Genomic DNA, 12,970 nt, shown 5'->3' with positions numbered 1-12,970 from the left:
ATTTAAAAAAATTTCATACACATGTACGCAACCCTAAACTATTTCTATATTAAGAAGGGGCGTTGAAGTCCCAAATTCTGTATCTGTACCTGTACCTAAAAAAATTGATGGTTTCAAAACAGCAGAATAAAGCAAAATAAAAAAGGCAATAGTTTGATTTGAAAAATACCCAACAAACAACGCCCACCCTGACCCCCCACACACAAAAGGGAGGGAAGTAAATTAAAGCACAATTTTTTGTATTATTGCAGGAATATGCCTCAGACCTGGGCAGTTTCATTGTAAATAATTTCAGACTAAAACAACAACAACAACAACACAAACACACACACACCCACACACACACACACCAGAAGAGTTACTTGGAAAAAAAACCAAACCAGTAAAGTTACAAGGAAAAAACCTAACCAGTAAAAAAAACAAAACAACCTAACCAGTAGAGTTACTAGGAAAATAACCAGTGAAGTTACTAGGAAAAAAACTAACAACTTTAACAAAAACAAAAAAAAAACCAAAAAAACAAACAAAGAAAGTGAGAGAAAAAGAGACAAGCTTTCAACCTAAAAATAAATGGCAAATGATCCTCCTGAAAGGGAAGTGAAGTAAATTAAGCACTTTTTTTTCTTGTATTTTTGCATATTTGCAGGAATATGCCTCTGACATGGAAGGTTTCATTGTGTATTTCAGAAAATTATACAAAAAAGAGGGAATAAACCAAACCAAACCAAAAAACACAACAAAACAACAACAGCAGCAACCAACAACAACAACAACAAAAACATCCCACACACCAAAAAAAGCACAGAAACAACAACAACAATGACACACACACAAAAACACACCAGTATAGTTACAAAATGATATGACAAAATAAAACTATAAATTATAATGAATTGATATTGGAGACAGCAAGTACAAGCTTTTTGACAGTTCTCAATGTAACAATGGCATATTGTTTTAAAAGTCATCTTACAGCTTCCTGGTCTTCTCCTTTGAAATGTTCACTTTATTTATTAACGCCTGCATCTTCAGTTCAGTGAACCAGATGGTTATTATTCTTAAACTGTTGCACTGTCTGTGGCTTCTTCAAACTGGTGTTGGCTACACTGATCCATGCTGACAGCTGTTAGAAAGCAATACTGGGAATTGGTTTTGTCAGCTGATTTCATGTTCTGAGAGATATGTGATGCACTGTGAAAATTATGAGTTGCTCATGTCACAGTCATTTTCATTTTTACTACTTTTTTTGTTTGTTTTCTTTTTCGTGGTGAAGGGTCATTTTGCCAAATGCTGAACCAAGATCTCTTGCAGATCCATGCTGAAAGAATCATAAGACTGAAAGTCTGTCAGCTGACTTCATTATTTCTTGCACATTGTGTTGCTTACCATTATTGTGCAATGCTGAACATTTGCCCATTACTGGTAATGCGCAAAACTTTGCCCATTACCAGTAATATACCAGCCACTGTGCATTCATTACCGGTAATGGACAAAAACTGTTGCGCATTACTGGTAATGTGCATATTACTGGTATTGAGCATGACATACATACATACAATATATACATGTGTGTGTGTGTGTAACGTGATGAAAGAAAATAATTATTTGAAACATGTTGGTGCTTTTTGCAGAAAGACTTCCACTATGAGTACACAGAGTGTGACAGTGAAGGGGGGAGGTGGAGGGTGTCGGTGCCCAAACCAAACACTTGCATTGGAGGAGCTCCCAATCCTCCCGTCAGAGGAAAAGATTGTTGTAAGTCTTTGTTTTTGTTGTTTTTTGCTTTATATTTTTTTTACTGGCATGTTTAAGCAAAATGAGTGTGCAGTAACCAAGTCCCAGTTGTCCAGGCGTACATTGTGTTTATGGGTGTGTGTATGTGATAAGCTTTGACTTGGGCATTTTTTTCAACTAGTGGTTAAGAATGAAATTTTATGCAACTTTGAGTAAGACCTTTCCCATCATCTCCTTTACAATTACAGGGTAAGAAGAGTGAGATCAGATGTCAAGGTCATGACTTGAACAATTTTTTGAGAGAGGTCACCTTATATCCAAGTATTCATAAAGGTAAAACGTTAAAATGAAGAATGACTGCTGAGTCTATAAAAAATACCAAAAGGAGAAAGTTTATAAAAAACTGTGTTTGTAAAATAGAATCACTTTTGATAAAAGGTGTCCAACGTTTCAGACCATAGGTCTGTCATCATGGACTGTGTTACTGTTAGTCAACCCACAGTTTCTATAATTTTTTTTCTATCAAGTATTTATAAACATTATACAGTGATTGGCCACAGTGACAGCATCATGTCTGATGAAAGTCAAGGTCAGATATCAAGGTTGCAACATGGCATACATAAGCATAGTAACAGAAAAAAAAGAAGACCTGCACAAGAGATATGAAGTCTGGCATCCAGTCTTCATCATGTTTGGTATGTTATTTAGTCAGTGGGTGATGGCATGATGGAAGAATCTAAATATATATAAGTTTTCTATGTTTATGATATCATCTATATATCTATCTGTCTGTATCTGTCTCTCTGTCTGTCTATCTGTCCATATATTTATCTATCTGTCCCTATATATATATGTATAGAAAGATGTATATTATTATTAACATCTTGAGTGCCCCGGGATGGAAACTTCCATCCATTTTGAGTCTGCAAAAAGTGCCCCAGGGTGGCAGTCTCTGTCTGCATCATTGTTGGATTTTTCCTGTCAAGAAATCATTAAATGTATCTGAAATTGTCATAATGGATTGTGTGTTTATTTTCCTTTCAGAAAAGAAGAGGTATACTTTCTTTCAGTTGTTTGCATGCTAGAGGCTTTTTTTCAGAATATATATGTGTATATATTTCAAATAGTTATTCCCTCCATGACCCTTGTCACTTGGGCATAAAACAGGCTTGTCATTGAAAGGGTTGAATACAATATACAGGTGCTTGCCTTCCTCAAAGCTGCTGCAACTACTGCACCACTTCTTCCAATACTACTGCTACTAACATGGTTTTTATCTGGTGCAGATCAGTTTCAGTTTCAGGGAGACATCAAAGCGAGTGGACCGATCCATATTTGTTACACCACATCAGTTTATATGGTGCAAATAAGTATATAGTGCTAACTCCCCATATAGTGGGCTCTAAAAGCTTTCCCCCTCTCCCAACCCCACTCCTCAGCTACCCTTGAAACAATATGTGCACATACGATAGTACATTATGACACCCAGCAACACATAACAACATAAAAAACAGGAAACAGCAAGATTATAGTCTAGACTGTAATTATGAATCATTACCCCATGGGGTTATCTTGAGGGTATGGGTATGTTGCAAGATTTTTTTGTGATCTGATGCTGCACATGACCTTTGCAAAGCCACAGATGTATTCACGCATGTTGTACACAGAGACATTTACACACAAGATTTTTTTTTTATTTTTTAAGCAGTCGCCAGAAAATTAGTGAAGAAGGGAAGGCCCCACTCATCGTGCAGAGAGTTGTGGACACTGGTACATGTATTTATATTAAAGTAAAATAGAATCGGGTTTCTTTTTCTGTCTCTGTGGCTGTGTCCCAAAATACAGTTATTTTGCAGTTTCACGTAAGTGTGTATCTATGTATGTGTATGTTACTGTATATTGATATATATCAGCTGTTTATTAAAAAAAGAAAAAAAAAGAAAAAGATCCTGTTGTATTTATACTGTACTCAGGAAGCAATACTTTGCAGCATTCACATGCAGCCCTGGCCAGTTTTTGGACCTGCATGATGAGCAGACCTGTCAGCCTTGCCCGGCCGGCACTTACTCCCTGGGTGGAGGGGTTCGCTTTGACGATTGGGAGACCATTCCAGATTCCTTCTCTGTCACCTCGGAAGAGCTGGCACACGGGTTTCTGTGGGGGACACGCTTTTCCCATGCAGAGAGAAACTGTAGCAAGTGAGTGTTTTGTGTTTGTGTGTGACAGGCTCAAAATACCTACCTGTCCAAGCGTCTGGGACAATCAGACCTTCTGGCAGACAAGTGGAAATGCTGTCTCCACTTTTTCTGTCTGGCAACCCGTTTTGGACTGTCGGTGCTTTAACACCTCCACCACCACACCCCACATCCGCCTCAGGTTTTCTCAGACCCCAATCCCAGCAGGATGCACTGAGACAAAATGTGTCCCATAGTGAAAATGTTGATGCCAGACTCCAGATCAACAGGTCAGCATGGAAGTAATCTATAGGTAATACTCATTGTATTGGTGTTGCTCCCTCTCAGCTGAGCACCATGTGTGCAGAGCATGCCATTCGTGGCGTGATTTAGTCATGTTTGGGCCAAAATATTTAGTCCTGTGGGCCCAGTTCAGCGCAGTCAGTAACAAGTTCTGTTAACGTTTGGCGCAAAAAGGGTTTTCCAGCATCAGAAACTGCAGACCTTCAACGTAAAAAGATGCCACTGGAGATATTAATTTATCTGTACAAATTTTAATGGGAATGAAAGATGATGATTACGGCTGCCAAATCATTACATCCTCTTTCCCTGTAATACATGTATAATACTTCTATAATAAATTATGTTTGGTAATGTCATTGCACTATCTTTTATTAACAGTCCCTTTACTTGGGGAGAGCAAGTAGAAATTTTGGGGGGCAAGCAGATTTATTGAATTTACCTGTCCTCAGGACAACTGAAAAATAATCTCAGAATTTCAAGCCCTGGTGTGTGTGTGTGTGTGCATGCATGCGTGTGTGTGTGTGTGTGTGTGTGTGTGTGTGTGTGTTTGGCTTTTTCATTAATTTTTCTTTGTTCATTTATTCGTCTTTATGTTTGTTCATTCATTCATTGTTATTCTTGTTAATTTCTTTCTCACTTTGCTAGCTTGTCGTTTTTCTTTTTCTGTCTGTTTTCTTTTGTTTCTTCTTTTCTTTTTTCTTTCATGTTTTCTGGAGCAGGGGATGAGGCAATGAGAAAATCATTAATAAAGTAGTTGACTTCTGTTATTCATATCTTTATTTGAATGTTTTGATGATAATGTAGATTTCAAAATATGAGTATATGTAGATTATGATCATGTATGATGTAGTTGGCAGGAGAACCGCCCCTCACCCCTTGAATCTGCAGTCCTAAAATTCATGAAAGGGTAGTTATATTTGAATTTGATGTTGCTTTTTTTCAAGTGCTATAGCTGTACACATTACTGGAGGAGTACCCTTTAGAAGTGTTTCATTGTTAAGGTGCATGAACCTGTCTACCTATACTGTTTGAAATTCAATTGATGATAATCACAATAATGTCTCAGAAGATTGACCAGCTTTTAGAGCATGCATAGATTGAGCTGTCTATCTCCTGTCAATTAAACTCCCCCTTTCCATCCACAGCACCACCCCTTTACCACTGAAAAAAACAGAAGACATCTCCCAAAATGCATGCATGTACATGCCACCCATCCACACCTCCACACAAATGGATATGGACACACAAACACAAGCACACACACACACACACACACACACACACACACACACACACACACACACACACTTACAGAGATGTGTGCACACACACACATACATATAATACACACATGCATGATACTGTTTATCCATTGTAATTGGTGAAGACCTTAGCATCTAATACTGGACACGATGTGTCTAAGATGGCTGACCTGTGCAATGGAATCTCATGTAAGAGGCATATGATACATGTGTGGCTACTTAAGTTGGTGTGTTGGTTGCTCTGGACTTGCTGAGTTCCCCCCTACACAGTAACAGTGTGCTTCAGCAGTTGACCTTATGTGTGAGATCTGGCAACCTTTGTGGATGAGGCTGTGCATTTGAGTGGGAGTGTGCAATACACATCACGCCACTTTACACTGACATGCACGCACACTATGTAACCAAAACACCATCGTCATACATGCAGTATTTACAACCATAGATTGGGAACATAAGACATGGAATATAGGTACAGCAGTTGTAGGACAGAGCTGTAATCCTAGATGTATCACAGATTGAACAGGTGGTGTTCTTCATTTCCTTTTGTTATGTCATAATCATAGAATACGAACAACAATTGTGTTTAAATATGACAGTCATGGAACAGAGCTGTAATACTAGATCTTGCTTGACAGACTGAACAGGCGGTGTGCTGTGTTTTTCATTTTTTATGTTACAACCAAGTGAGAAAACAGACAATATCAGAAGAACAGAGTTATGATCCTATAGATATGTCACAGTCACAGGCTGTGATGATTGCTCACAGAACACAGACATTGTAGTATGTTGGCCCTGTTGACAGTACCTTAAAACAGCTGGGTGCTGTGTGAAGCACAACAGGTGTGACCCAGCTGTCATCCTCACCATTCCCATGATACAGGGGGCAGTGAACTGTCACCACCAAGTGTGTCTGTCTTTAAGTGATCATTTCTTTATGGAGAACTTGTTCATCATTGAAGAAAGTGACCCAACACTTATTTCGTTTTAACAATCATTAATGTGTATTGGACAAAAAAGGAAAAGTAATCAGTGGAAAAATAAACTCACTTTGTTCAAATTTATTTCTGAACAGTTGTTCAATAATGATTCATTGATTATTGAAAAAGTAACCTGACAGTGACACTTCAGTTTTTTTTTAACAACCATTAATTTATTTCTGTCTAAGAAGAGAGTCATTACTGGAAAATTAAGTCTGTTAAAATTCAGTTAGATCATTGACTTAAAAGCTGTGTATACTTATTTGTTAGGAGTATACCTGTGTACACACATGACAAGTATAACAGTTAACATACTAAGATTATACTGTACAGTAGATAATAATCACAGAAAGATGTTTGCAGTAAGATGGTGTAGCAGGGCAAGTGTCTCTTTGACAGTGTGTGTGTGGTTGTATGTTTGTGTATGAGAGAGAGGGGGGAGGGGTGGAGTGAGTGTACGTGTGTGTGTGAGAGAGAGAGCAAGTGAGATAGCTAGATCTTAAGTAGAAGCACATGACTGACATAGTATGGATTGTTATGGAATATCAATCGTGAATGATAGTGAATCCTTGTTCACTTGTTCTTACACTGTTTCTGCTTAGAATACCACAGAAAGAAGAAGCCAGCATTACTGGATTCACTTCAGTCATTCAAATTATTGGCCTGGCTTCATGTCATGGAGTGCTGCTCAGTGCAGTGCAGAGGTTTTGCATTACAGAAGGGCATTATTGTCCATAGCACTGTCCCTTTTGTCACGGCAGATTTCTCTGTGTAGAATTCGGGCTGCCCTCTTTGGGGAGAGAGCATTGCTGCAGAGCAGCACCACCCATATTTTTTCTCTGTCTGCAAGTATATTTGTTTTAGTGTCAAAGTGGATTTTTCTACAGAATTTTGCCAGGGGCAATCCTTTTGTCACCATTCTTTTTTTTTGTTTTTTTTTACATGGGTCTTGGTTTATCATGTCATCCAAAAGACAAGCACCCAGATCACTATTCAAGGAGGAGTAAAAATCCTGACTTATGAAAAAATACAACAGTGACTGGAACCCATGGACACTAGTTTCCTAGTGGGTTGCATTACCACTAGGCCACCAGCACAGTAAGTACAGGGCACAGGTCCCATCCCAGCCTCAGGCCTGCTTCTGCTGACTTTTCTTCCACCCACACTTTGCTTTTCCTCCATCTCTTGCCAGTCAGACAGGCAGAGGTGGAGTGTCCTGGGCTGGAGGGAGGGAGGGGTGTTTGCACAGCGGCTGTAGAGGCAGCAGATCGCACAGCAGCTTAGGAGACAGGTAGTGTGTGTGTGTGTATGTGTATGTGTGAGCATGCATTTGTGTGTGTATATATGTGTGTTTGTGTTCGTTCTTTAGTTTAGCGTCTTTTCACTATTAGTGATATTAGATGAGTGTGTGTGTTTGTGTGCGCATGCACACGTGTGTGATGGTGTGCTCATCCGAGATGATGTGAATCCCTTGAGTTCAAATCCTGGCTGGCTCACACTTTGCCTCATTTCTTGACTTTGTGTTGTTGTGCAAGAATCCAGCTTCAGTTTTCATCAAAGCTTCATTTGTTATAGTTGTGACCATATCAGTATTGTTTCAGCTGCTGAATGGAAATAGTTTTCAAGTGGGGGATTGTTAAATTGCATTGTTTTGGTGAAAAAAAAGAAAAAAAGAAAAAGGTTGACATACCTTTGTGACAAATTCTTTGCAAACTACATTTTCAAGGGTCTGATGATCAAATGTAATTTATATTTTATTTTTTTTCAAATCACACAGATTTTAGGTTTGTTGTGCAAGGGATTGCCTGTACCACTCTGGCAGGGAAATCAAATAGCTGTGAAACGTTTATGAAATCCAGTGAATGTGTGAAATCAGTGAATGTGTGAAATGTTTATGACATCCAGTTACCGTAAAAAAGACAAAGGATAATGGAGAAGACACATTGTTGTGTAAAACAATACATTTACTGAAAGAAACACATGCACAAAAAATACTCACACATACACTGTCTCCTTTCTGGTGCGCTGTCATACAGTCAGTGATACATACAGTGTACACAATTATAAACTCACACACACACACACACACACACACACACACACACACACACACACACACTTTCCACAGTGAATGGAAATGTAATATTGTAAATGTAACATATGCATACTCGCATGTGTGCACATGCATACTTAACACACACACCCTCATGAACCTTATCGACCAGCTCCCATGACCGTTTTTACTGTTGGGCGACTTCAATGGCCACTCCCCGCTCTGGGGAAGTGAGGTGACATCAGTCCGAGGTCTTCTTTTGGAAAACCTTCTTTCCGATATGGATTTGCGCTGTCTTAACGACAAGTCACCCACTTACTTTCATCTGTCCTCTGGAAAGCTCTTGTGTTCAGATCTGTCGGTCTGCGATCCATTGTTGGTCCTGGACTATGAGTGGAAAGTGCACGACGATCTGCACAGGAGTGACCACTTTCCTTTCGTCCTCCGCCCCACAGATGGGGAAGGTGACTCTCTGCCTGACCGCCTGAACTATGACAAAGCCGACTGGGGAATTTTTACCACAAAGTTTAGAGCGGAGCTGCAGGAAGAAACAGTCTTACAAAGCAAGGATCCTGCTGACACTCTGACACAGATCATTTTAGATTGCGCCAAAGCAGCAGTCCCATCGTCTACCTCCAAGCCTCAGATGCCAAGAACGCCCTGGTTCAACGCTGAATGTCAGGAGGCCCGTAAGTTTCGGAAGAGAGCGCAACGATGCGTCTTTCGGAGACCAGAGACCGATAGGGTTTGAACCCATCAATAGCTGAGGGCGAAAGCCAGGTATGTTTTTAAAAAGAGCCAGAGAAAATCATGGGGAGATTTTTGCTCTTCCTTAACCTCCAACACACCCAAGAAGAAAGTGTGGAGGGTTTTAAAAAAAATTAAGGGCAAAAACGTCTGCCCAACTTTTCACCATCTTAAACTTTCAGACGCTCTGGTCACAGAGAAGAAAGCAGTAGCTAATTTTCTTGCCTCCACAATCGAACTGAACTCTAGATCTGCCAACAAATCTGCTTGGTTTCTCAAAACCAAAAACCTGAAAGAAAAAAAAACCCTGCAACTTCTCTTTCGACAACACAGACAGCTGCAACCTTCCTTTCACTATGAATGAACTAAAATCTGCCCTTCAGACCTGCAAGGATTCCCCTCCAGGAATGGACGAGGTCCATTATAAACTTTTAAAACATCTTCCCGAAACCTGTTTGGACACCCTGCTCAAAGTTTACAACCACATCTGGATTACAGGCTTTTTTCCACCTTCCTGGTGGAAAGCCCACATAATCCCGGTGCCAAAACCGGGAAAAGACCCCTCGAACCCCTCTAACTACCGCCCAATAGCACTGACTAGTAGACTGATGTGGAAACTAGAGACCGATGGCCTTCTGGCAAAAGAACAGTGCGGTTTCCGCAAGCATCGATCTACTGTTGACCATCTGGTTCATCTGGAAACCACTGTAAGGAATGCCTTTGTAAACAAACAGCATGTGGTGGCCATATTTTTTGACTTAGAGAAAGCTTACGATACCACCTGGAAATTTGGAATCCTCTCGGACCTGCACAAGCTCGGCTTCCAAGGACACCTGCCCCAGTTCATCCACAACTTCTTGCAAGACAGACAATTCCAGGTGAGGGTCGGCACCACCCTGTCCGACATTCACGAGCAGGAGCTGGGTGTTCCTCAAGGGAGCATTCTGTTGCCGGCTCTCTTCAGCATCAAAATTAACGACATTGTTCAGTCGATTCAGTAGGGATCGGACAGCTCGCTGTTTGTGGACGATTTCACCTTGTATGCAACTGGCAGCATGTATGCCAGCATCCAGTGACGGCTTCAGCTCTGCGTGGACAAAATTCAGTGTTGGGCAGAGGAGAATGGTTTCACCTTTTCACCCTCCAAAACTGAGTGTATTCATTTTCATAACTTTCGCCAATTCTATCCAGACCCTGAAATCCATCTGGGAAAATCCACCATCCCGGCGGTTAAGGAAGCCAAATTTTTAGGGGTCATTTTTGATCAGAAGCTGAACTTCCTCAGCCATATCAAACAGCTGAAAATATCTTGTCAAAAATCCCTGAACATCATCCGAGTTGTAGCACACATGGACTGGGGTGCTGATAAGAGAACTCTCTTGCACCTCTACAGAGCCCTGGTCCGGTCCAAACTGGATTACGGAAGTGTAGTATATGGCTCGGCCAGACCGTCTTACCTGAAACTGCTGGACCCTATACACCACCAAGGGCTCCGTCTCAGCTTAGGTGCGTTCCGCACCACTCCCTGTGCACAGCCTGTATGCAGAGGCGGGGGAACCGCCTCTCTCCAACTGCAGACTGAAGCTGACCCTAAACTATTACTTGAAACTGTTTTCTGAACCTACAAACCCTGCTTACGATGTTGTATTCAACAACCCCTTCAACAAGAAATTTAAAGACAACCCAAACTGCATCCCTCCTCTTGGACTCCGCATTCAGCCGCACATAGAAAATGCCGATCTGGATGTCGGTGGCATCTCAGATTTCTCCAAGTTCCCCGACAGCCCTCTGTGGACCTTTAGAACACCTGAGGTCCGATTTGATCTGGCCTCGTACCGTAAAGACTCCACCAGTTCACTGCTACAGAACTTACTTTTCAGAACTCTGCCACAAATTTCCCACTTTCAAAAAAGAATCTTCACTGACGGTTCCAAGTCAGAGGACGGAGTCGCTGCATCTGCGTTCTGTCCCGCCTTTCCTGACCAACCCTCAACAGAACACATCCTGTCTGACAGCTCAGTGTACACTGCGGAACTGACTGCACTGGTTCTGGCAGTAAAAATGGTTCTCTGTTCAAAACAAAAGAGATTCATGATCTTTTCCGACTCCTTGTCAGCCCTGGAGGTGATCGCATGCAGGAATCTCACTCATCCCAAACTGCTGGAATTCTACGAAGCTTTTACTCTCGTAACAAAGAAAGGATACAAGGTTGTGTTGGCCTGGGTTCCTGGACATGTTGGCATGGTAACGAAAGGGCAGACCTGCTGGCCAAGAACGCTGTAAAGAAAGAATTATCGAGATCCTTTGTACCATACACAGACATGAAGCAGAAGGTGAACACTTATGTCAAGGATCTTTGGCAAGAGGAGTGGAGCACCCAGATGGACAACAAGCTCTTCCAGATCCGTCCAGACCTAAAAGAGACCCTCCTTTCAGGGGTGAAGAACAGAAAGGAGGAGTGCTGTGCAGACTGCATGTGGAGCACACTTTTTTTTTACTCGTTCTTACTTGTTGAAGGGGAAAGAGGCCCCTCGATGTATTCCCTGTGATGAGCCTCTCACCGTGAAACATGTGCTCCTTGACTGTTGGGATCTGCATGACATTAGACACAGACATTACATGGCGGTTTCTTTGAAGACCTTGTTTCGTGATGTCCCTCCGTGGGCGCTGATGGACTTCTTGAAAGAAGTGAACATTTTTAATCAGATTTGAAGGTTTTAAACTGTGGAAGTTTTTTAAACTTTGAGTGGAAAGTTTGAAGTGGTGCTCGTTTTAATTGTTTGTTTTTTACGCTTGTAGTAGTTATTAATGTGGCGATAGCCTTGAGATGGCCTTAGTGGTCGGCGAGGCTCTAAGCACCATAATTTCATTTCATTTCAACACACACACACACACACAGACCCCACTACCCTACACCCTCCCCAGTCCATGTACAAAGCAATGAACAGTGTTGTTGACACACACATATATATATATGCAAAACAGGACAACACACATCTCCATCCCTACAGAGAGGTAAAGCCACCTCACACACAAAGAGCCTTTCAACCAGCAGACAGTGAAACCCTCCCCTACCTTACCCTCCCCTTCCCTCCCCCTCACCACCTAATTCCCTTTTCATCTCATGCAAGGGGATGGCTGCAGCAGCAACAGCCTGGGGCTGTGATCAGACCTTCAGCATCACATACATACAGTGATCCCCAGTCCCCGTCCCAGTCCCCCCCACAAACAGCAGATGTCTGTGTGACAGTCTGTGCCTGACTGTGACATTATCTCCACTGTCACCCTCAGCTGTGGTTATACAGCATCCTGTTGTCAGTGACATTCAGGGCAATCTTATTGTTTTGGTGGCCCAGTCCAAGGGGGGGAGGGGAGGGGTGGGGGTGGGGGGGAGACACTGGCTGGTTGACTGGCTGGCAAATGGGACTCAAAGATAGGGTTATGATTATGTGTGCTGCTGATGTTATCAGGATTGTGAGGGTGGGGGGTTGGGCCCTGTGGAGGGAGTGGAGCAATTGTCAAAAATTTTGCAGGGGGAGAGGAGTATTTAATTAAAAACGAGGTGTCACAGTTTGATGCTTTTCATTGATAACAGGATAGGATGTTACACGCAAGCACACATGGATGCATGCATGCAAGCATACTGTACATATATGAAACCTTAGGTGTGTGTACTTGTGCATGTGTACAGATACTACTAAGGACCACTTAAATGTTGAT

The 12,970-nt window shown here is 41.6% G+C and overlaps 1 protein-coding gene across 4 annotated transcripts in view; it reads left to right on the top strand.

The window, feature by feature from the left end:
* The window catches only part of LOC143299952 (endosome/lysosome-associated apoptosis and autophagy regulator family member 2-like), an 84,601-nt gene that overhangs the window by 658 nt on the left and 70,973 nt on the right, over nt 1–12,970 (top strand). For all 4 annotated transcript variants that reach the window (XM_076613498.1, XM_076613496.1, XM_076613495.1 and 1 more), the window contains exons 2-3: nt 1,632–1,755; nt 3,725–3,932. In XM_076613498.1, the coding sequence (XP_076469613.1) occupies nt 1,632–1,755; nt 3,725–3,932 (332 nt within the window). The remainder of the gene's footprint in view (nt 1–1,631; nt 1,756–3,724; nt 3,933–12,970) is intronic.

Source organism: Babylonia areolata, chromosome 25 (genome assembly GCF_041734735.1).
Source record: "Babylonia areolata isolate BAREFJ2019XMU chromosome 25, ASM4173473v1, whole genome shotgun sequence".
Taxonomy (NCBI): domain Eukaryota; kingdom Metazoa; phylum Mollusca; class Gastropoda; order Neogastropoda; family Buccinidae; genus Babylonia; species Babylonia areolata.
Note: the sequence above shows the minus strand (reverse complement) of the source record. Positions and strands in the feature narration are given on the sequence as shown.